This window comes from Lycium barbarum, chromosome 6 (genome assembly GCF_019175385.1).
Source record: "Lycium barbarum isolate Lr01 chromosome 6, ASM1917538v2, whole genome shotgun sequence".
NCBI lineage: Eukaryota > Viridiplantae > Streptophyta > Magnoliopsida > Solanales > Solanaceae > Lycium > Lycium barbarum.
Window position 1 is genome coordinate 13,809,297 of NC_083342.1, and position 22,811 is coordinate 13,832,107.

General features: G+C 35.6%; 3 protein-coding genes across 3 annotated transcripts; 2 read left to right on the plus strand and 1 right to left on the minus strand.

Annotated features, from left to right (window-relative positions):
- The first annotated feature begins 5,052 nt into the window (after positions 1–5,052).
- LOC132599576 (uncharacterized) lies at positions 5,053–7,237 on the plus strand. The gene is made up of 2 exons (XM_060312903.1): positions 5,053–5,415; positions 6,204–7,237. The coding sequence occupies exons 1-2, from the start codon at positions 5,274–5,276 to the stop codon at positions 7,100–7,102; spliced, it is 1,041 nt and encodes a 346-aa protein (XP_060168886.1). The 5' UTR covers positions 5,053–5,273; the 3' UTR covers positions 7,103–7,237.
- A 3,544-nt stretch (positions 7,238–10,781) lies between these two features.
- Positions 10,782–16,910, plus strand: LOC132600826 (2-dehydro-3-deoxyphosphooctonate aldolase 1). The gene is made up of 14 exons (XM_060314234.1): positions 10,782–10,941; positions 11,044–11,141; positions 11,754–11,850; positions 12,084–12,149; positions 12,699–12,758; positions 12,875–12,949; positions 13,128–13,212; positions 13,578–13,636; positions 13,862–13,906; positions 14,402–14,500; positions 14,806–14,853; positions 14,983–15,030; positions 16,170–16,247; positions 16,618–16,910. The coding sequence occupies exons 1-13, from the start codon at positions 10,906–10,908 to the stop codon at positions 16,224–16,226; spliced, it is 873 nt and encodes a 290-aa protein (XP_060170217.1). The 5' UTR covers positions 10,782–10,905; the 3' UTR covers positions 16,227–16,247; positions 16,618–16,910.
- A 552-nt stretch (positions 16,911–17,462) lies between these two features.
- LOC132599577 (uncharacterized) lies at positions 17,463–22,221 on the minus strand. Its single transcript, XM_060312904.1, has 4 exons — positions 21,209–22,221; positions 20,074–20,495; positions 18,719–19,261; positions 17,463–17,902 (listed from the first exon to the last, which is right to left on the minus strand). The coding sequence occupies exons 1-4, from the start codon at positions 21,627–21,629 to the stop codon at positions 17,795–17,797; spliced, it is 1,494 nt and encodes a 497-aa protein (XP_060168887.1). The 5' UTR covers positions 21,630–22,221; the 3' UTR covers positions 17,463–17,794.
- Between the last annotated feature and the right edge of the window lie 590 nt (positions 22,222–22,811).

Below are 22,811 nucleotides of genomic sequence, written 5' to 3' on the forward strand. Positions count from 1 at the left end.
CGAACGAAAATTATTTTTCTCAAAAATCATAACTTATAATTACTCCACGTCACTGGTTTCAGGCCCATAAGAGTTTATGTACAAAAGAACAGATAATTATTACCTTCGTGGGTTATATATATTGGAAGATATGAAAACTGAAATTCTAATATCAAGAGACATAATCCGAATTTATAGAATTGTTGATCATCTAGAGATAGAATGAATAGTACACGTAGACTTTCTTTTTAATCTCTAGCCCTCTATTTTACTAAATCATACCTGAAAGAGATTAATTCCGTGATTATTCTCATTGATTGAGTTTGTAAATATACCATAGTTACAATGTCCTATTAGGATACAAACTATACTAACCTAAAATAAAAGATTTACAAAATATTCTTTTACTACATATTTACACTATTTATCACACCCCCGCAGTCGAAACGGGAGGTTTACGAACGCTGAGACTGTCCCGAAAATCTTCAAATAAGACCTGTGGTAGTCCTTTAGTGAAAATATCGGAGAGCTGATATCGGGACGGAACATGAAGGACACGGACGTGGCCGCGCGCCACCTTTTCACGAACAAAATGTATATCCATCTCAATGTGCTTGGTGCGCTGATGTTGGACTGGATTTCCTGACAGGTAAATGGCACTGACATTATCACAATAAACTAAAGTAGCCTTAGGGATCGGACAATGTAGTTCCAAGAGGAGGTTACGTATCCAGCATGATTCAGAGACAACATTAGCAACCCCCCTATATTCTGCTTCTGCACTAGAGCGGGAAAGAGTAGGTTGGCGCTTAGATGACCAGGATATCAAATTATCTCCCAAAAACACGCAATAACCCGACGTCGAGCGTCTAGTGTCTGGACATCCCCCCCAATCAGCATCAGTGTATGAAACCAAATCAGTAACTGAAGATGAGTAGAGATGCAAACCATGATCAAGAGTACCCTGAATATACCGAATAATCCGCTTAAGAGCAAGCATATGCGTATCTCGTAGAGCATGCATATGAAGACAAATCTGCTGTACGACATAAGAAATATCCGGTCTGGTGAAGGTAAGATACTGAAGAGCACCTGCAAGGCTCCGGAAATGAGTGGGATCGTCACACAGATCGCCAGAAGAGGCACTGACCTTCGGTTTAGTGTCAACCGGAGTGGAAGAAGGCTTACACGAGGACATTCCTGCACGTTCAATAATGTCCGTAGCATAACTTCGTTGTGATAGAAACATACCGCTCTTGTGACGGGTCACCGCAATGCCAAGAAAATAGTTCAAAGGACCTAAGTCCTTCATAGCAAATTCTGAGCCAAGAAGGCCCATAATAGAACAGCGGAGAGCATCTGAAGAAGCAGTAAGAATAATATCATCCACATATAGTAAAATGTAAGCCAAGTGGTGCCCTTTGCGATAGATGAACAAGGAGTGGTCAGACCTGCTATTAGCAAAACCAATGGAAGAAACAAAGTCAGCAAATCTTTTATACCAAGCTCTCGGTGCCTGTTTAAGCCCATATAAGGACTTGCGCAACAAACACACATAATCGGTACGAGATGGGTCTCTAAAACCCATAGGCTGATGCATATAAACCGTCTCCTTGAGCTCGCCATGAAGAAATGCATTTTTGACATCCAACTGATGAATGGGCCAATGTTTAGATAGAGCTAGATTTAAGACAGTGCGGATCGTTGCTGGCTTCACGACCGGACTGAAAGTCTCACCACAATCAATGCCAACCTGCTGTGTTTTGCCATCACCTACAAGACGGGCTTTATGCCTCTCAAAATCACCATTAGACTTTTCTTTTTGAGTAAAAATCCACATAGACCGAATAACATTCACATTAGGTGGACGGGGTACCAAATCCCACGTCTTATTTTTAATAAGAGCATCATATTCATCATCCATGGCCAATTTCCAATTCGGGTCACATAGCGCATCCAACGGTTTACGAGGTATGGGGGACTTGGTAACCGCCGCGTGTAGATTAAATGGGTGCTTGGGTTTGAAAATCCCGCGCTGACTACGAGTGACCATGCGTGTGTGGGTATTGGGCTGGACAGGTGGAGAAATGGTCGAGTTTTGCGGGGTGGTGGGAAGCTGGTGGGGGAGAGGGGCGGACTGGTCCTGCGTAGAGGACGTTGGAGGCTGCTGCCCAGGTGGGGAGGGGTCGGCGTGGTCCTGAGTCACGGGCAGCGACGGAGGGGGACAGGGCAGCGGTGGAGGGCTGGCGGCTATATGATGGATCAAGTAAGGAGAGAGGCCATCATCAAGGAAGTCATAAGAGGTGGGAGCCGGAGTATGGATTTTGGAAAACGGAAATTGAGTCTCATCAAATAAAACGTGACGACAAATAATGATTTTATTTGAGGATAAATCAAAACATTTGTAGCCACGATGGTTTGGTGGATATCCCAAAAAGACACATGGAGTTGACCGAGGGTGCAACTTGTGAATAGTAGTAGACGGAAAAAGGGGATAACATAAACACCCAAAGACTCGGAGATGAGAATAAGATGGTTTCCGTTGGTAAAGGACCTCTAAAGGTGATTTGTGACCCAATAGCTTACTTGGTAAAATATTAATGAGATACGTCGCTATTTGCAATGCATGATGCCAAAAAGACGGAGGAATGGAGGCATGAGCAAGAAGAGTCCGGATGACATTATTTAGTGAACGAATTTTTCTTTCTGCTTTCCCATTTTGAGAGGATGTATGAGGACACGAAAGACGGAAAGACATCCCATTGGATGCACAAAATTTTCTGAATTGACTATTAGTATATTCCCTCCCATTATCACATTGGACATTCTTGATAGGACGTTCAAATTGAGTAAGAATATGGGTCTTAAAATCCATGAATTTTGAGTAAACATCAGATTTTCTAGCCAAAGGGAAAGTCCACAAATAGTTGGTAAAATCATCCAAAAACAGAACATAATAACGATGGCCCATAGAACTCAAAATTGGAGAAGTCCACAAATCACTATGAATAATGTCAAATGGAAACAAAGTTTCGGAAATAGAACTAGCAAATGGCAACTTAACATGTTTACCAAGAACGCAAGAATGACAAATACTAGATGAACTAGAACTATTACATTCAATGCTTTTATTACGCCTAAGAAAATCCAAAATAGAAGCTCCCGGGTGGCCCAAACGATCATGCCAACGGGTAGAAGACAAGGCAGCAAAAGTCGACGGTGAATTGGTGGAAAATTTGAAGGTGGACAATGGATAGAGAGCACCCCAACTATTACATCTCATGAGAGCCATCCCCGTCCGGAAATCCTTCACAGAAAACCCATAAGGATCAAATTCAACACTCACATAGTTATCAGTAGTAAATTTACGAACCGATATCAAATTCTTTATGAGTTTTGGCGCATGAAGGACATTGTTTAACAATAAAGGAGGGTTCGGGGGAGGCAATTTAGCATGACCACAACCTCGAATTGGAATTGAATTACCATTACCAACAACAATGCCAGTATTACGATTGCTCAAATTAAAATAAGACGAGAGAGTACCTTTTGTGGATGTCATATGGGACGTGGCGCCGGTATCCATATATCAATTCGAATCGGGTTGGTTCAACGTCATCGTGTGTATAGCCGATTCAATATCTGTCGGAGTCCATTGCGTCAGGGGGCCCGCGGCTGCATATGCCTGTTGCTGTGGTCGCGAGCCCAAAATGCCAGGCTGGGCCAGCGACCTCGGGCCAGACGAAGAAGATGGCGGCTGCCACTGCTGCTGTGGCCGAGCCCACTGCGTGGTAGGATACGGGCAAGGGGGAGCCCACTGAGGCATCCAACCCCACTGCCACGGTGAGGAGGGCTGTTGCCACTGCTGCTGGTCACCTGAGGGGCGTCCTCCACGGCGTCGGCTGCCACTGCCGCCGCCCGAACCACGGCCACCGCCGTTATTATTCCCGCCGCTAGAGCTGCGGTTTTTGTTGTTATTTTTGCCCCGATGATGGTGAGAACGACCAGAATTTTCCAGATGAGAAGAGTCATCAAAATCACGTTTGGAATTAGCCACCATAGCCTCGGGCGAGTCATCGTGCATTTCAGCCAACGCCTTTTCCTCAAGGCACAAACTTGACCGAGCTTCGGAGAATGGTGGAAGAGGCTTACTTTGGCGGATGTAGGTACCCAAATTCTTGTATGCCTCTGGGATTCCAGCCACCAGTTGGAGAACGAGGCGGTTGTCGGTCACCGGAGCCCCCACACTCTTAAGTTGATCGGCCAAGGTCTTGAGACGTTGGCAATACGCCGAAGCGTTTGGAAAATCCCGCATCTTGACATGAGAGAAATCATGTTCCAAAGAAACGGCACGAGAGTTTTTGTTATCTTGAAAAAGATTACGGAGGCGATCCCAGGCCTCCTTTGCCGATAGGTCTTCTTCGGTGATTGTATGCAATAAGTCCGTGGAGATGGTTGCATATACCCATTGAAGTACCGTGGCATCCAAAGTGGACCACAACTCCTTTTCGTCGTTGGTGGTAGGAACCTTCTCCTTTCCGGTTGGCAGAATGTGGGAAAGGACACGGTGAGACCGGGCATGAAGTTTGAATAATTCGGCCCAAGCCGAATAATGATCCGTTTCCATCTCAAGAATGATTGGGATGTGATTCTTGATGTTGGAGACAGCCAAAGCAGGATGGAACTTGGTGTCTGCCATTGATGGAAGGCAAGAAAAATGGACGGAAATCGAAGAAGAAGAAGAAGAAGAAGAAGACGTCGGAAAAGTGGGTAGAGGACGTCGGAGAATTAGGGCAGCGGAAGAGAAGGAAAAGAAACCCTAGTATCTGATACCATGAAAGAGATTAATTTCGTGATTATTCTCATTGATTGAGTTGGTAAATATACCATAGTTACAATGTCGTATTAGGATACAAACTATACTGACCTAAAATAGAAGATTTACAAAATATTCTTTTACTACATATTTACAGTATTTATCAATACCTAACCGAATGTTAGGAAATGTACATCTACACTTACTGATACAATGCTTGATTCAATTTGCATGATATGCCTTTCGTATAGATGATTTTCCCTTTTTCTTTTAACAAAAACTTGGCACGTGCGAGGCACTAACAAAGACTCCCGCCATTTCCAACAGAACGAGACTTTATAACTAACTGAATTTCTCCTTTCATTTGCATATATCAAAACCGCTACACATATTCATTCTACTTCAGATATCCCAATTTTTACAAAAAAAGAACTTAACCTCTTTAGCTCTCCATTGAAAAAAAAAAGAAAAGAAATCCATGAAAATGGCGGGCAGTTTCTTCAACTTTCAGATTCATAATCCGATCAGGGGTAGAAGGGTCAGAGCTCTAAGGCTGTATGATATTATCCCTATCTTTGTCATTGTCTTGTTCCTCTATCTTTGGATGTTCTCAACTATTGGTACGTATGAGTTTTTACATGTTCTTTTATGGATTTTCTCGAGTTTCATACATGGGGTCTTTCTTTATTTATTATGGTTGTAATTTTCTTCAGTTTTGTGCTTTTCTTTATAGATTTTCTTGATATTCTTACATGGGTTCTTTCTTTATTCATTATGGTCGACTTATTTTTCAGTTTCTTGAGTTTCATACATAGGGTCTTTCTTATGTTCATTCTGGTTGAATTTATTTTCAGTTTTGTGCTTTTCGTTGTTGATTTGCTCGAGTTTCAGTTATTAATTGGTTGTGTTTCTGTACTTAAAATGATGAGAATTCTTTTACTTTTTGTGTTTTTTGCATTGCCATAATTTTCTCTGTTCATTCTGATCGATTTATTTTTTCAGTTTTGAGCTCTTTTGTTTTTCTTCACTTACTAGTTGTGTTTCTGTACTAAAATGATGAATTGGATATTGTTTTACCAGTGTTTTTTTGCATCACCATATTCTTCTCTGTTCTATCTGGTTGATTTTCTTTTTCTTTCAGTTTTGTTCTCTTCTTTTTTGATACTGTTTGTGTTTCTGTACTAAAATAATGAAGATTTTGAGGTGTTTTTTCTTTTTGCATCACCGTAGTCTTCTCTGTTCAATCTGGTTGATTTTTTTTTTCCAGTTTTGTGCTCTTCTTTTTTGTTTTTCTTAAGTTTCAGATACTCTACTGGTTTTGTGTCTGCACTGCACAGAAATACTCTTTTACTTGAATGCTTTATGTTTCTTTTCTGATAATAATATTTTATTTGAATGCTTTTTACAGTGAGAATGGTGATAAATGGAAGAACATTTCCCCCAGACAACCTTGATCAATATCTGAATGACACCCATTTTGATCTTTCATTTCTCAAATCATTACCAGCAAAAACAAAGCAATCACTGTCAAAATCAAACTTGAAGCTCAACAATAGAGTAACTCACATTCCACAATCTCTCAACCAAACTCAACTCCATCTAGTCTCTTTATCATCATCAACACCACCGCCGCCAACACCACTAACACAACACCAAATCCAAGAACAACAACTAAGCAACATCGTGGCAGCATTAATCGGGGCAGGTGATTTCGCGGGTTGGGCTAATTTGTTATCCTCATCAGACTTATCATCACTCCCACTAACCGCAACTTTCTTCATACCTGGAAACAATGCCATGTCAAATCTTGAAATACAAAACTTAGACCCTTTCCTAATTGCTTATCATATAATCCCACAACGCCTTCTTTTCTCTGATTTACAACAGTTTAAACCAAACACTCGTATACCAACTCTGTTACCTTCAAAATTCATTGTTGTGACTAACAATTCTGTGTCCAATTTTACTATCGATGGGTCACACATTACGTATCCAGATGTGTATGTGAATTCTGATTTTACAGTTCATGGGGTTGATAAAGTTCTTGAATACTCAGTTTATGGTGCTGATCCTTTGTTTACAAGTCCACCAATGAACTATACTGTGCCTAATGGTGATGCTGATACTGATGTTGTTGCTGCTAGTCCACCATTAAAGCAACCAAAATCAGTTTTGCCGTCTTTTTATCCTGCTGGAAGGGGATTTATTGATGGCTGGAAGAGTTCTGATTCTACTGTTCCATTGGCTATTGAGAAGTTTATGATGATAATCGTTGTTTGTTTGGTTGTTAGTATCTTTTTGGTATAATGTTCTAGTTTGAAATTGTGATGAAGAGAATGTACTGAGGAACTGGTTTACTGATTTGTTTGGTTTTTTTCCCTTCTTATCCGAGTTGTTGAGTCAGTAAATAGGTGTCTGTTATGGTGAATTCATGAAGAAATGAGAAAGTTTTGCAAGATTGAAACTTTAGTCTTATTTTACTTTTTCTTAATTGCATAGTTATGTTCTCATTTGTGCTCTAATTGGTAAACAAATGAATATGTTTTGTGCTTTTCATTTGTACTTCAAAGTTAATAGTATTAATATTAATACGTATTGTATTTTCAAGTGTACGTTATACTTGGGAAACCCATTGACCAGCCTTTTTCTCCATACTAAATAATACATACTAAATAATACTGTTGAAATAATAAGACAGTCAATTGATCAAAGAAGTTTATAGGTCAAAATAATAAATCATTAACAACATAACAATAAAGCAACTATACTAGAAATCTACATCCTGGAAGCTGGAACATGCATTAACTTATGAGTATTCAGGAAAAAAAGAAGTATTAACTAGCTTCTTTTTTTTTGTTTGTTTCATGGAAAAAGTGGATATCTATTTTATTACTTTAATTATGGATCCTAAGCATTGTAAAAGTTGATTAATTATGCGGTTGTGTCGTTCTGTCCTAATTTGGGTACGATACCTCAGCAGTTCCATGCTTGCTGATGGTAATAATACGCTAGGATGCACAAAAGATGGGGCAATCTTGTCACTAGAAAAAGTAAATTACTTCATACATCTCAATTTACATGACACTTTCTTCATTTTGAGATATTTCAAAAGGTTCAATACTATTCAATTTTTATAAATTATTTACTTTCAAGACTACAAACATAGTACTAAACTTTAATTTGATGTGTTCTCTATCAGATTAACTTTTCACTTCAATATTTTTCTTTCATCATTATTATCATAATGGATAAGTCGAAATAGTATCTTAAACTATATGTTCAATCAAAAAATGAGACAAAAAAAAAAAAGAAGAAGAAAAAAACTCCATTAGATATAATATGATATTCTCACAAACTATGAGAATAATATTGTTATTTTCCACACCGTTAGCTCTTCAATTGTTTGTTTGGTCGGAAGGATTAGGAAACATTCTTTGAGTTTAAGAGACTGATACCAATAACTTATAGTACTTCTTTGGGAGGTTTTCCATTTCAATCCATGTGACATAGTTTGAATCAATATAAAATTTTTTAAAAAATTAAAAGCTTTTGAAATTTATATTCTTAAATATGTTATAATATATATATCGCTATTGAATTTTGGAAACTTATAATTTTAATTTGTCATAACATTGACTTCTTGACTATAAAGGCTTCTCATTAAGAATATATAAAATGAAAAGTGAAAATTAATTAATCATTTTTTTAAATAATGGTTACATGGATTAACTCAATTTAGGCCGCTAGTATAAAATAATATAAAAATGCATCATTCTTAAAATGAAACACATGGATTAGCTCAATTGAGGTAGCTAGTATTATCTTATAGGGTAAATACAACATGATATAGTTAATACAAATACTACTTATACGTATATTATAATCAATAATAATCTTTGTATTAACTACTACTCCCTCCGGATCTAAAAGAGTGTCCACTTAACAATATGCACACCCCTTAAGAAAAGGAAAATTTACAGCCCGTAACTACCTCTAAGACTTATTTATTAGTAATAGCTACCTTTTTTTTAAAATTATTTTTAGTAGCTTAATTATTTATCAAATTACCATATATAACTTGTTTTTGTAACTGCAGTGTATTTCCTTAAAAATAAGGTACCTCTCTTCCACTTACCCACAATCTCTTTCTTTTCCCCAGATATTTCTCTCACATCTTCAATTCACAATTTATTTTACTCCAATTATTCTTCACCATAATTAGCACGATTTCTTCTTCTTCCTTATCAGTTACCCAATCTCTACAGGTAACTAATTTTCGTTATGTTATTTGTTGTATTTCTCTTCAATTGTTCATAAATTTCATTGTCTTTACCTTCACTTTTCATTCATTTTTTTTAAATATATTTTCAACCATTGTTAGAGTATCTTCAACAAGTTCTAACTCTCCATTTTAATGGCGGATATTGATACTCCAAGCAAAAATACACCAGTGGCAACAAGAAAATCAGTGGAGGATCTCCAGGTAATGGCCGAAGCTTAGCCATAACAATTCGTTTGCTAAATCTCCATGGATAGGCCGAAATAAGAGAAAAATCTTTCTTATGTTTGCTAATCATGTGGTGTTGTTTATTTTATGAGTGATGAAGAATAGTATTGATTATAGCAATATGATATTGTAGCATCATCTAGGAGCAAGAGAATAGGTAGTTGTTGTAGAAACACAATTGATGAGAGTTGTGGAACTTCATGCCCATCAAGTGTTTGATAAAATATTTCAGTATATTTCAGTGTATTTTTGTGTATCAACAAATAATATATCTAATTTTTAGTGTATTATTTCGCTGTATTTAGATGTATTTTTTTTTTTGTAGAGCCTATTTTTACTCCACTTTGTTTTCACGATTTTCGTATTTTGCTGTATTTCAATGTATTTCTGCATTTGGTATTTCTAATTTATGAAATAGTTTCTGATATATTTCATTGTATATACGCATACTACAACTTTATATTTCTTAAACAATCAACCATATTTCATTGTATTCCAGCGTATATTTTTCTATATTTAGAAGTTTTCAGATCTTTAGTGGTTTTTGAATTCAAAAAGTTTTGATTGTGATAAAAGTTGAGAGAGATTCGTGAGCTGTTATGGAATGCGTGAAATATGATTGACTTAATTTAACTTACCATTTAAAAAGAAAAAGAAGAATTTGTTCAAAAAATATAGCCTATTTTTACTCAACCCGATTTTGTATTTCCGTGTATTTCAAAAAATCTGTTTCATAAATAGCTCCTGATTTCACTGGAGTGTGTTTACTGTTCACTGCATTTCTCTATATTTCAAAAAAACAGAAATACGCGCGTTTTTAAAGAAAAGTAGCTACGCTTGGTAATTTTGCATTTTATAGTTATATGTAATTAGAAGCCAATAAAATGTAGCTATTTATGTAAGTTTCACTTAAGAAAATACTAACTCCTACACAAAAATAGGTAATTTGACTAAACTGTCCCTAATTAAATAGATATTGAGATTTGATCACATAACACTTAATAGGGGCAAGTCTGAAAAAATAAGTTTAATGCTGTCTTGATTTGATAAGTGGACACTCTTTTTGACTCAAGAAAAAAAAAAAAAGCTAAGTTGACACTCTTTTTGATCCGGAGGGAGTATTATTTACTAAAACTAGAAGCATAAAAAATTGTTGGTAATATAAAAAGTTGCAAATTGATTAATAAGACTCTTATTTATTTATTACCTTGAGTAAATAGGAGCAAATTTGAAAAATAAAGTTATTTCCTTCTTGATGATGTAAGTGGACACTTACTTTGAATTAAAATAAAAAGGCTAAGTGACTTATTTTGAACCAGAGCGAGTACTTAATACTAACATATGATACCTAAAAGTCTAATACTGATGCTAGTTATACGAATATTATAATCTTTGTATTAAACTAAAAGTAGAAGCATAAAAAAGTGTTGGTAATACAAAAGTTGAAATTTGATTTTTTGGAAAAAAAAAAAAAACTTTATGGGCCGGTTTTGGCGTTAAGATCACAAGCCCAAATTCCTTGTTAGCTAAGCTGGATCTGAAATAACTGCTTTTGCTTTCTCTTTCCAAACTTGCTTGCTTTCGGAAAATTAATTCCAGCAAAATGGATTCATCAACACTACTCTACAACGACCTCAAGGTTTCAAATTTCCATTTTTCTGCATAATCTTGTTTTTGTTCATTGCTATATAAACACTAACTAATTATTTGCTGTCCTAAATCCAATTAAAAAAAAAAACAGACAGCAGAGCCATTTTTCTTACTAGCAGGTCCAAATGTGATTGAATCAGAAGATCACATTCTTTACATGGCCAAACACTTGAAAGATATCACTTCTAAGTAACTCCCCCTTCATCTCTCTCAACTGTCACATTTTGTAATTTTGTTATGTATTCATTTGTTTTACAATTGGATTTGCTCAAAGGGATGCTAGTTAATCATATGTTCCAATTTGACGTCCTTTATTGTTGTTTTTTCATTACTCCCTTCGTCTCAAATTATCTGGCGTCATTTCTAAAAATAATTATTTGTCATTTTAAAAGTTCAAGACAAAATTAATTATTCCATTCGTCTCAATTTGTGTGACACTTTTCGTTTTTCGAGAATCAATTTGACTAAACTTTGAAGTTACATTGGTTTAGATTAACTCAAAACTACATAAAAAGTACTATAACTCAAAATTTGGTCTCGGGAAGCAAAAAGTATCACATAAATTGGGACAAAGGTTTTTTTTTTTTGAACATTTCACCCTTAGTAGTTATTGTTCTTGAAGACTACAAACACCTCAATTGTGGGGTGATGCTATGATTGTTCAAATACCAATGAAGGGGAAATAGTTTTCCTAATTAATGTTTCTTAAGAGGCGTGTAACAAAGAATCACGACGGATAATTTGAGACGGAGGGAATATAACTTAATGATTGAGTTGTCAAATTTTTTTCTTTTTATATAGACTTGGGTTGAAGTTTGTGTTCAAGTCGAGCTTTGACAAGGCTAATCGAACCTCGTCTAAATCATTCCGTGGTCCTGGCTTGGCTGAAGGCTTAAAGGTATAAAATGCTACTACTGATTGAGTTTTCTATTTTTGTTCTTTTGCATATAACTCCTACTATATCAGTTTTAGAAAGATGTATTTGGTGAATGTAGGTCTCTTAGTTATTCTTCCCTTGTGATACAATTTTGCAGCTTGGATTAATATGTTATATTCCAATTCTTGTATGACATCAACTGTTAGAAAAACCGTTCCGACATATGACCTATCATTTTTTCCACTATGTTGTAGATCCTTGAAAAGGTGAAAACAATGTATGACGTGCCCATTGTTACTGATGTTCATGAATCTATTCAGGTAAACATTTTTTTTTCTGCATATTTTAGTGGCATTCTGCCATTTATAATTAAATTTTTTGTTCTGACATTCTGTTTGATCGGGAAATTTGAAGATCTTATGCAATGTTCACTTAGGGAATTGTTTTATTTACTGTAAATAAATTGTGCATTTTTTTTTTTTTTTTGCTTCTCATCCATTCTTATTCCTTCGAGGTTTATTGACCAACTTAAGTTTTTTCCCTTCCTCAAAATACTTTCTTGTATTATATTCCTCATTTCCGACTCTTATGAGAATATTCTATGGTTGGAGGTGTTTAGCTCTAATTATTCTCTCCTTTCTTAATAAATGAAGGAGAAGGTTTCAGAAACTTAGAGAATTTTTGGTTGTAATGACTCTTTATTTGTCAAAAGCATATGGGATGCAAGAAACTTTAGTAATTCTGGTATCCATGTAATGTGATATTTTCAGTTCATTTATCCATTTTGTATATCAACTCATCATTGAACATTGGTGGTCCAGAAGTAGTTTCCCTTCCAATATGAACTGCATCTAACACTGTTTTGCCAGTGTGAAGCTGTTGGCCGGGTTGCAGATATAATTCAAATTCCAGCTTTCTTATGTCGGCAGGTTGGTCTGAGACATAATCTTCATTTCAGAAAGATATTGTGTCTTTTCAGCCTAATATATTAATATATTTCCCATGAAGCAGCTATATTGATATACTTTTGGGCTTTTAATGACAGACCGACCTACTTGTTGCAGCTGCCAAGACTGGAAAAATTATCAACATTAAGAAGGGCCAGTTTTGTGCCCCTTCAGTAAGTAACATATCTCTTTTTTTTTCTAATTTATGCTGATCAATCAGTAAGTGATGTTCCTCTTTTCAGTTCTCCTTTTACCTGCCCCTGTTAAAACCATGATAAACTATTGTCACTATATTGGTTCTGCTCGTGGGTTTATTCTGGCCATTTTCCACTTATGATACAATGTTCTCAGGTGATGGAAAATTCTGCTGAAAAAGTGAGATTGGCTGGAAATCAAAATGTCATGGTGTGTGAGAGAGGAACAATGTTTGGTTATAGTAAGTTTTCTTCAGTTTGTTTCTACCTATTAACACAAAGCTTCTTTAGTTATTTTCTAGCTGGATGAAAGCAAGTCTTGGAGCAGTTATTTTTAGGTGTTGAAGATTTACAAATGCATTATGAATAATTTTGTCAATGCTAAACATAGAAAACGTAGGAGAAATGATCTCTGTGTTCATGAAGGGTGCATAAAAGGACAAATGCAAATGATTCAGGGGTGGAGACCCGGGGGGGGGGGGGGGGGGGGGGGGGGGGATATTACTCCAACTGTAGGAGCTTCACAAAGCATAGTTGGTCCCGAACTCGGTAAGGAGGAGGCTTATGGATAGGTATTAAGAATCTAACATGTATTATCTGACTGCAGATGACTTGATTGTGGATCCCCGGAACTTCGAGTGGATGAGGGAGGCCAATTGCCCTGTCGTAAGTGTCTTATTTATGATTGTATTGTATTATTATACTCCCTGAGAAAATAACTGGAGAAATCCACTTATATGTGTTTCTATGCGCATGCAGATATTTGTTTTTGATATACTTTCTCATTTAAATTCTTGTTTCTCAGGTTGCTGATATAACACTTTCTCATTTAAATTCTTGTTTCTCAGGTTGCTGATATAACACTTTCTCATTTAAATTCTTGTTTCTCAGGTTGCTGATATAACCCATTCATTACAACAGCCTGCAGGCAAAAAGGTGCATTATTCTTTTACCATTGGAGAGTACTGAAAATCTTTGGAGAGGTCATACACACTGATAAAATGGAAAGAAATGGAGAAACTATTCTAGTTTACCATAGCAGATCTGTCTGAGAACCTGCAGTATATTGCCAACATAAGCCTTCACTCTGAGTCCATGACTATGACTCGTTGCATTTAATTAGTTTGAAGCTCGTTTAATTAGCAGAAATTCATCATGTCTAAGCAGAAATTCATCATGTTAGACACCTCTGTCTACAGAATCGACCCCTAATCTCCTATCTTCTCTTTCTTTTATGTCATTGTCCTGATTTTGTGCTGTTTGAATCTTTCAAGCCTCAAATCAACTGTTTATAATTCACTTTAACTACTATCAAGTAGCCAATTCAACGTTCTAAGATCATGAGTTCAGTCGCATAATCCAGACCATTGCTTAGGATCAACTGTTAAAGTTTATTCTACGTCAATGACGAAGTTTTGCATTCTTGTACAGCTTGAAGGTGGTGGTGTTGCTAGTGGCGGTCTTCGCGACTTAATTCCTTGTATTGCCAGGACAGCTGTTTCTGTGGGAGTAGATGGAATTTTTATGGAGGTATAAAGGGCCATCTAGCTGATTTGTATAGTTGTGATCTGCTTTCTGTAGGCACTTCTTATTTTAGAAGGTAAGCATGTTTACTCCTTGTTTAGGATGAGAGTGAAAAGGACTGGAGAGTTGGAACCAAATAGGGGGTGATGTTACTTTTACTGGTCCATTCATTTAAAAGAAAAACTGTATTCATTCTTGAGATTCCTGAACTTTTAGGATGTCCATTTTGTTAAAAAACTTGCTTTAATTTTCTGCTCAACTCATTCTCAAAAGGATTCCTGTTCAACTGAATCAGAGATATTTTTCATTAGGTGCACAACGATCCCCTGAGTGCTCCAGTTGACGGTCCAACACAGTGGGTAAGTTACAGGCAAACTCTACATACTGTTGAGACATCTTTTTTTTTTTTTTTTTCGCTTGAATGAAACTCTGGCATTCTCATTTTAGCTGTTAATTTGATCAATGCTTTCATCGTTGTATTGACTTAGCCTCTGCGCCATCTGGAGGAACTACTAGAAGAGCTTGTTGCTATTGGTGTAAGTCAATTTCTCTTTAGCATGAATTGCATATTTGACACTTTTTGTTGCATAAATGAAAGAAGCTAATCTCTAAGTAGCAACACTTGTAGAAGATATAAGGAGACTGTTAGGTGCTATGGGCATTTGCATAGGGTGCATTAAGCTATAGCAGGCACCTTTGGTGCTAGAATTATATGGCATAAGAGGGAAAAGATAGCAGAAATGCATTAAAGAGTAGGTAAAGCTAACCTTTGTATTTCCTAGTCTTTTTTTTTTTTTTTTTTTAAATTATACTTTATGTAATTTATCCGAATTGTTTGCTAATTTCTCTTCATTTCCTTTCTTTTTTTGTTTCCCTAATTCCTCTAACCTGCTTAATAAGTAAGTCTGTAGGAGCCAATTTTAGCATCTTTTGTTGCCTGTTGACCCTAGAATGATGCCGGCGTGGATATCATGGTCTGAACCAGAGTTGAAGAGGGTTCTAAGGAGATGTAGTTCCCTATCCCACAAGGATATGTGTGCAGTTTTCCAGGGCTGTAAATTTGAAACATTTTACTACTTTGCAGTGGCGTTGAATGCTCATTTAATGTGCGTTAAAACCAAATAACTAGGTGAAGTTGAAGTTGGACTCTTTGCCTCACTTAAATGGCACTTTAATGCAAATATCAAGGCACTAATACATGCCCCTCATCTCCCCACTGATTTTGTCTTTGAGAAAGCAGCACCAGACAATAAATATAGTTGGCAAAGTGATATATTAATTGTTACTGTTTTAGAGCACTATGAAGGAAAAAAGGACAGTCATGTAGGTAGCGTCCTCTGACACAAGCATCAATGACTGATACCATTGCTCGAACCTGTGATCTATAGGTCTCACAGTGACAAGTTTACTGATGCTCCTAGGCTCCCCTTCATGACAACATGAGTACAGATTCTTTTTTTTTTTTCGACTTCTAGATTTACAGAAAACAGATCACAGCATTAAAACAATATACAGATGCTGGTAAATGAAAGGAACAAAGAAAATCAAACTACTTAATGGTATATGTTGTCATTTAGCTTATGCTTTTAGCATATCCTTTGAATATGTATTTCTGTGCTTCTTCAAAGAACTTTGCAATTCTTCTTTTCTTTTCCTAATATCACGTTTTTTACAGAGAGTTAGCAGGGGGAAGCAGCAATTCAAAATTGATCTCACCCCTTTTCGTGATTAGGACACAGAAGTTTGGCTATCAGTAAGCAATATTTGAACTCATATACTATAAATTATGTGTTCAAGCTGCCAGGAGTTGTACTTGGCCTGTTGAACTTAGGTTGCTGTTTGTGTTTCTCATTTATACTTTATGTAGTTCTTTTTTACTATTTCTGGAATAATGAATTGGTTTTATCTAGTCCATGATTCATGCATTAGTTTCTGATCTGGATATGTTCCTCAGAATTTTCTGGGACAATAATTCACTTTGTTGACAAACTACTTGTCTAACATAGATGAAAATGTCTTTGCTTTCTTGAGCCCTATGAGCTTGTTAGTTTTTATGCCTTGAAATTATAAATATCTCGACTTCCATCTTCTTATCCTTAATAGAAATGTTTACGACTCTGCAGAGACGATGTCTCCAGTCATTTTAGCTTACACGTGGCGATGAGCTTCCTCCATTATCAGTTTGCTGCTATGAAGACATTACAGCGTGTATTCATTACTGTACTGAACATATATTAAGTTTTCATTATTTATTGTAATTTGATCCAGGATTGATTCATTGGTGAGAAGTGTAGCACTTCCAGTGCATTTAGAAAGCTACCTTTCATTTCTACCAATGCAGCTTCTTGGTGTGTGTATTCTTATAGTATATGATTTTTAAGTCAGTATACCAAAATGCAAAATGGTTGCAATGAAATGCTCTATCTTTATTTTATTCCAGGGGGCTAACTAATAAATAGTATGATAGAAAGAAATAGATGAATCTTTCTACCATACTATCTATCTATTAGAATACTGCCTCTCCAACGCATAAATGGTTGTGAGTTCACGTTAGTATACCAAAATGCAAAATGGTTGCAATGAAATGCTCTCTTTGGACTTCCTATAAAACTCTTCAGTACCATATGTTTCATCCTTGGCGAGAAACTCATTATATTTAAACCTACCGCGTGAATTCATTAAGTCCTGATGTTGTTGACATACCGTGAAAAGAAAAGACAAGCAAAAACGGAGGAAGATAATGTTAATGTTGGAAGCATTCATTCTATGCATTTGATTCAGATGCGACAGTTGCTAACTGAAACTCGTGTTAGCGTGTTTCCTAAGCATCCACCCCTGTATTATTATCAGTTTCCAATATACAGCTATGACAGATATAGCCACAACAGAGCGCGAAAATGATGAAGAAACTTATGTTGTCATCTGAATGATTTGGGTTTCAAGCATTTCATATACCATTTACTGAGCATGTTTAGATTAGTATTCCTGGAGATTGGAAATCAGATTTATAACCTGTAATGTGGTTGATAACATATTTGACTTGTACAAAAAGCTACAATGGTTAAATTAGCGTCACAATTACAAAGTGAATTTGGAAATTTCAGGCTGCAACTTCATTTTACTTCCAATGTTCGCGTAGCTTCTGAAGCCATACTTTCTTGGATCAGTGATCTGCAACATTCAAATCTTCTCTTTTGGTGCAGAACAATCACTTCTTTCTTATGGCCCAAAAATAGAACTAAAGATAAACTAGAAAAATGGAGGAGTTGGGCAACAAACTAAAGCCCCTCTCCTTAACAGCTACAATTCACTGATTTCACCATCTCTGCAACTGCCTACCCACACGTACAAATTTGTTTTTGAGTTATTGTTTGATGGTAGAACACCACAACAATCCCTCCTTGGTGACTGCAGCAGAAAAAAAATGAAATCCAATCAGAGAGACACTATAAAAAATGTAGTGAAGTCTTTGTACACACAAATTAGCTCGGACATTACCGTCATAAAAGAAACGGGAAAAGTGTAAAGGATACCCCTCTACTGTATCCAAAATCTTAGCTTTACCCTCTATTATGCTTTCTGGCCATTCACATTTTCGCCATTAGCAAATCATCTCGTGTTACCTATGCCCTAAAAGAGTTCCAGCGTGGACACTAATTGAAGGGTAATTTTGAACCTTAATCAAAAGTAAAGGGGAAATCTGAACCTTTTTTTGTATTGTATTTTGACACGTGGAATTTACTAGCCAGTTCATGTAAAAATTTAATGAGGTTTTTTTTTTTTTTTTGTTTTTTTTTTGCATGATTATCCACTTCGGAACAACTTCAGAAGCTTCATATGGCTGAACTTCAAGCAAAAATGATTGAATTCAGTCATATATGACTAAGTTTGAGCAATGGTTGAACTTTAGTTACATGTGGCTGAACTTCAAACATATGAAACTTTAGATATTTTGTTTGAAGTCTAACTTCAGACACGACATATCTGAAGTTGTTTTGAAGTGGATAGATCTGCAAACTTTTACTCACTATGGATATAGCTTAAATGGTGGTCCCAAAATCGTGTATTTGAACATTTCGGCCCCAATTTACATTGGAGTTCCGTTAAAGTCAATGGCAATTATGAGACAATTTGCTAAAGGCAAAGGGTACAAAATGAATGCAAAGTAGGATGGTAAAATTAAGAACAAAATTGAACATTTTTCCACAAGTGCTAAAAATGTACCTTGTTCCATCGGTTGCTATCTGGCTTTTTCAACAAAATAATATTGTTGATATTCTCAGGTGACTCAACTTTCCATCTGCAATAAGGTGCAGGCTCTCTATGCCGATAATAAATCCCAATAATCTGATTTCTTGACCGATCATATTTCGCCGTATTCATATAATACACAAAAGGCTTTTGGCAAGGATGTTTTGTCACAGGCCTAGTATTAAATGCATAGGCAGTATAATCAGCTCTTTTGTACCAATTGAGAAATGTCCTTGTAGGCATTTCAAGTTCTCTAGGTGAAATATTACCCCTAATTATTTGCACCACATAGCCAAATGACACTGAAATAGACCAATATCTGTCTTTGTCATAGCAAATTGACTGTTGCATTAGGCTAGCAGAATCGAGTTTTGCTGATTCGAATAGACGTTGAAGGCCTGAAACTCTGGACATTCCTGGAAATATTGGATCTACTACATCAAGATGATGAAGTGAGACTAATGGTGTCACTGGATGTGCTCCCAATAGGCCTAGTAAGTTGCCATATACATCATACTATACTACCACAAACAAAACAAAAAATCATCAATTTCAGCCATTGATTAGTGTACTTATAAATTGACAATACAATCAAAAGGTATATAAAACTTGAGTTTAACTTCTGCTATAATGATAGTATGCAGTTTTTTATTTTTTTATTTTTTAATACTGGCATCTTCAGATTTAATAGTCTAATCAATCCTAATTTGGTTAACTTTGTCAGTTAAATGACTGATAATGCATGTAAAACAATTGAAAACGGAGTAATAAAGTCCTATATGGGTTAAAATGGCGAGTTTTATGTTTTTTTATTTTCTTTTGGCTTCAAATATTGTATGTCACGTAATTGAATAGTTACTGGAAACATCGTTCCCAATTAAGAGTATATAGTAAAGTGACTTTTCTATTACAAAATAAAGAAAAGTGACTTTATTACACCATTTTCAATAATTGAATGAGTTTTCTCTTGTATAAAGTGAAGAAAAACGTCTTTGAGACACCATTTGCAATAATTAAATGACCATATAAACAATCATTTGCACATGAACATCGAAACAAGCAAGTATATCAATCGATTACTCCTAATATAGAATTCTAACTTCAAGAATTTTTAGACTATAAAGTCTCCTAAAAGATAATTACTATATGTAACTGTTCAGGATTTATCGAATTAATAACCTCAAGTTAAGACAGGTAACCTGCTATGATATGTAAATTTATACTGATCGGTGGTGTCAATTTTTTTTATATTGTCAGTACATATAAGCAAATAAATCAAGAACTATGGTAAAAGCCTAAGCTAATTAGAGGTTTGATTTAGACTATACCTGATGAAATCCACGTTCTTTGGTAAGGGGTACACCAAGTTCAGCCATACAAGCTTGAATTCTATCATCACTACCATATAATCCAGGATACCTTTGTATACAACGATCTTGCATTTTTTCCAACTCTTTTGCCAATGGATAACTAATTGCAAATCCACCACCACCAAAAGCCATAGCATATGAGAAAAATATATTTTGCACATGACTTTCTGAAGAGCTACCAATGTAATAATATTGGTTGTGATCATACTTTGATAATATTCTAACCACATTTTCCACAACAAATACTGTGTCATCATCCCCCATCACGAACCATCTCACATCTTTCAAACCCAATCTTAATGTCTCAGAGACAACCCTAGAAATCCTCAGAGCCGATCTTAGCCCCTGTCGATTCGTGTAAAGAAATTTTGAAGTGTCACCTGAAATTGGAAAATAAAGAAAAGAAATCATACATTGACGATCAATACTTCTATTACTACTCGAAAGCTGACACTCTTTGTGAGTTGAAAATCAGACGTGTATCTGTATGTTGCAAATTTAATATGTTTAAATGTAAAAATTAAAGAATTGATGATATCCCTTCTTGACGATCAATACTTCTTTTACTAGAAGCATGACACTCTTTGTGAGCTGAAAATCAGATGTACATCTATATATATTGCAAATTTTATATGCTTAAAACTTAAAAGTAAAAGATAAAGAATCGAGGATACTTCTTGACTATCAATACTTCTATTATTAGAGATCTAACACTCTTTGTGAGTTAAAAATCACACGTCTATATGTTGCAAGTTTAAAATGTGTATATGTAAACATTGAAGGATATGCCTTCTTTTCTCAACTTTGATCTGTAGAGGTACTGGTCTAGTTAGTCACCTGATGTGATATACTCCCTCCGTTTCAATTTATGTGAATCTATTTCTTATTTGGTCCGTGCCAAAAAGAATGATCTCTTTCCATATTTAGAAATAATTTGTTTTTATGCAATGATTTATAGTTATAAAAAATATATGTGCCTTATTTTACACCACAAGTTCAAAAGTCTTCTCTATTTTTTTAAACTGTGTGACCAGTCAAGTAGGTTCACATAAATTGAAACAGAGGGAGTAAAATAAAAATCAAAAAGTGTCACCTGAAATCCTAATATCAGGTAGACCTTCATTGCTGCCAATTTTCACATGTTTATCTAACCAAACAACCCCTCTTGTCTCTCCTGGTTTCCACCACAACTTTATATACTCTTTCCTTTTATCCCACAAATTTGATGATGCAGCTACTCCAAACACAATATGCTTGAGCTCGGTTTCCGGTTCCTTTTTTCGAACATATTCTTCGGTTTTTTCTTGTTGTTCTTGATCAAGAGTGAACGAAGAAGACGCGTTCGTGGAAAAGGATTCAGTGGTGGAAATGTTTGAAGTAGTAGCACAATCTAAAGAATCATCTTTGTTAAGAATGATGTTTGAAGAGTAAATAAGATAAATGATTAATAATAAGATGAAGAACCAAGTAAAGAAATTCCGGTTAGAACGTTGAGAAGAAGTAGAAGCACTCATTATTGTGAAAGAAAAAAAAAAGAAGAAAAACTAGATCATGGGGTAAAGGAGGAGGAAATTGAGTGATGGAGAAGAAAATTGGTGAGTGAGAGATGTTCGGATCAACATTTGAAGTTTGTTGTATTTTGATAACAATACAACAATAATTACGCCTAAGTTTCGAGCAAGTTGGGGTCAACTATATGATCACTTCTTCATTTAAATGCATGTCATGCATAAATTAAAATAAAGAAAAAAAAGTTAAATATAAATATCAATAATACTAGCAAAAAAATAATAAGAGAAAATGATTAAAAAAAAGATCCTAATGCATAGGGATTGCTTTATTTTGATCCTTGATACCATTTGACAAATATGATCCTTAACGTATGAAAAAGGTGATTAATTTGGTCCTAATTAAACCCTAATTCTAACAGAGCTTTCAAAAAGAACTGTTTAGTTTTCGAAGCGCACTTTTTTTTTTAATTTTTTTTTTATAATAAACTATGAAATATTATCATACCAACAAAAGAGATCAATACATTTAAGAGAGCAGTCAAAGTCTTAACCATCTTCTAGGAAGGGTGCCAAGAGCTAGTGAGCCTCTAGAGAATTAAGTACAAAGTCAATCTATGAGAGAAGTATATATCCTACCATTTGTTTTTATAAATATAATCACCCATTAGAGCTTGGGCGAGTTTTATTCCATGATCCATCACAGCAAGGACTGAAGAGGGATATAAGGACCTGACAGAAGAGGACTGGATGTTCTTGCTACATCATTTGTCCCCTTCTCTAAACAAGTTAACTCACAAAAAAAATTGGCCTTGTCATACCTAATTCTAAAACTAGGCAATTGACTCTTATCTAAGTAGAAGTGTCCCTTGGCTTCTCTTGGGATGTTATGAAAATCAACATACAAAAAACTTCTCTGTTGCACCACTCTCAGTATTCTTATACATGTCTAATGTCGCTCCATCTACACTTTGTATTTGTTGAACCACAAAACTTGTACTTACAGCCTGTTGAGAAAGGAAAGAAGACTTCCATCTCCAAGATTAACTCAAACATAGCTCCCTTTTTAAAGATCTAGTTATTCGTCGCTATCCAAATCCGATATATAATGGCTCCATAAGCAGCTGTCATTGTCTACTTCTTGAAATTTCTCTCTTGCACTCTGTGGTGTTGTAGCTTGATGCCTAT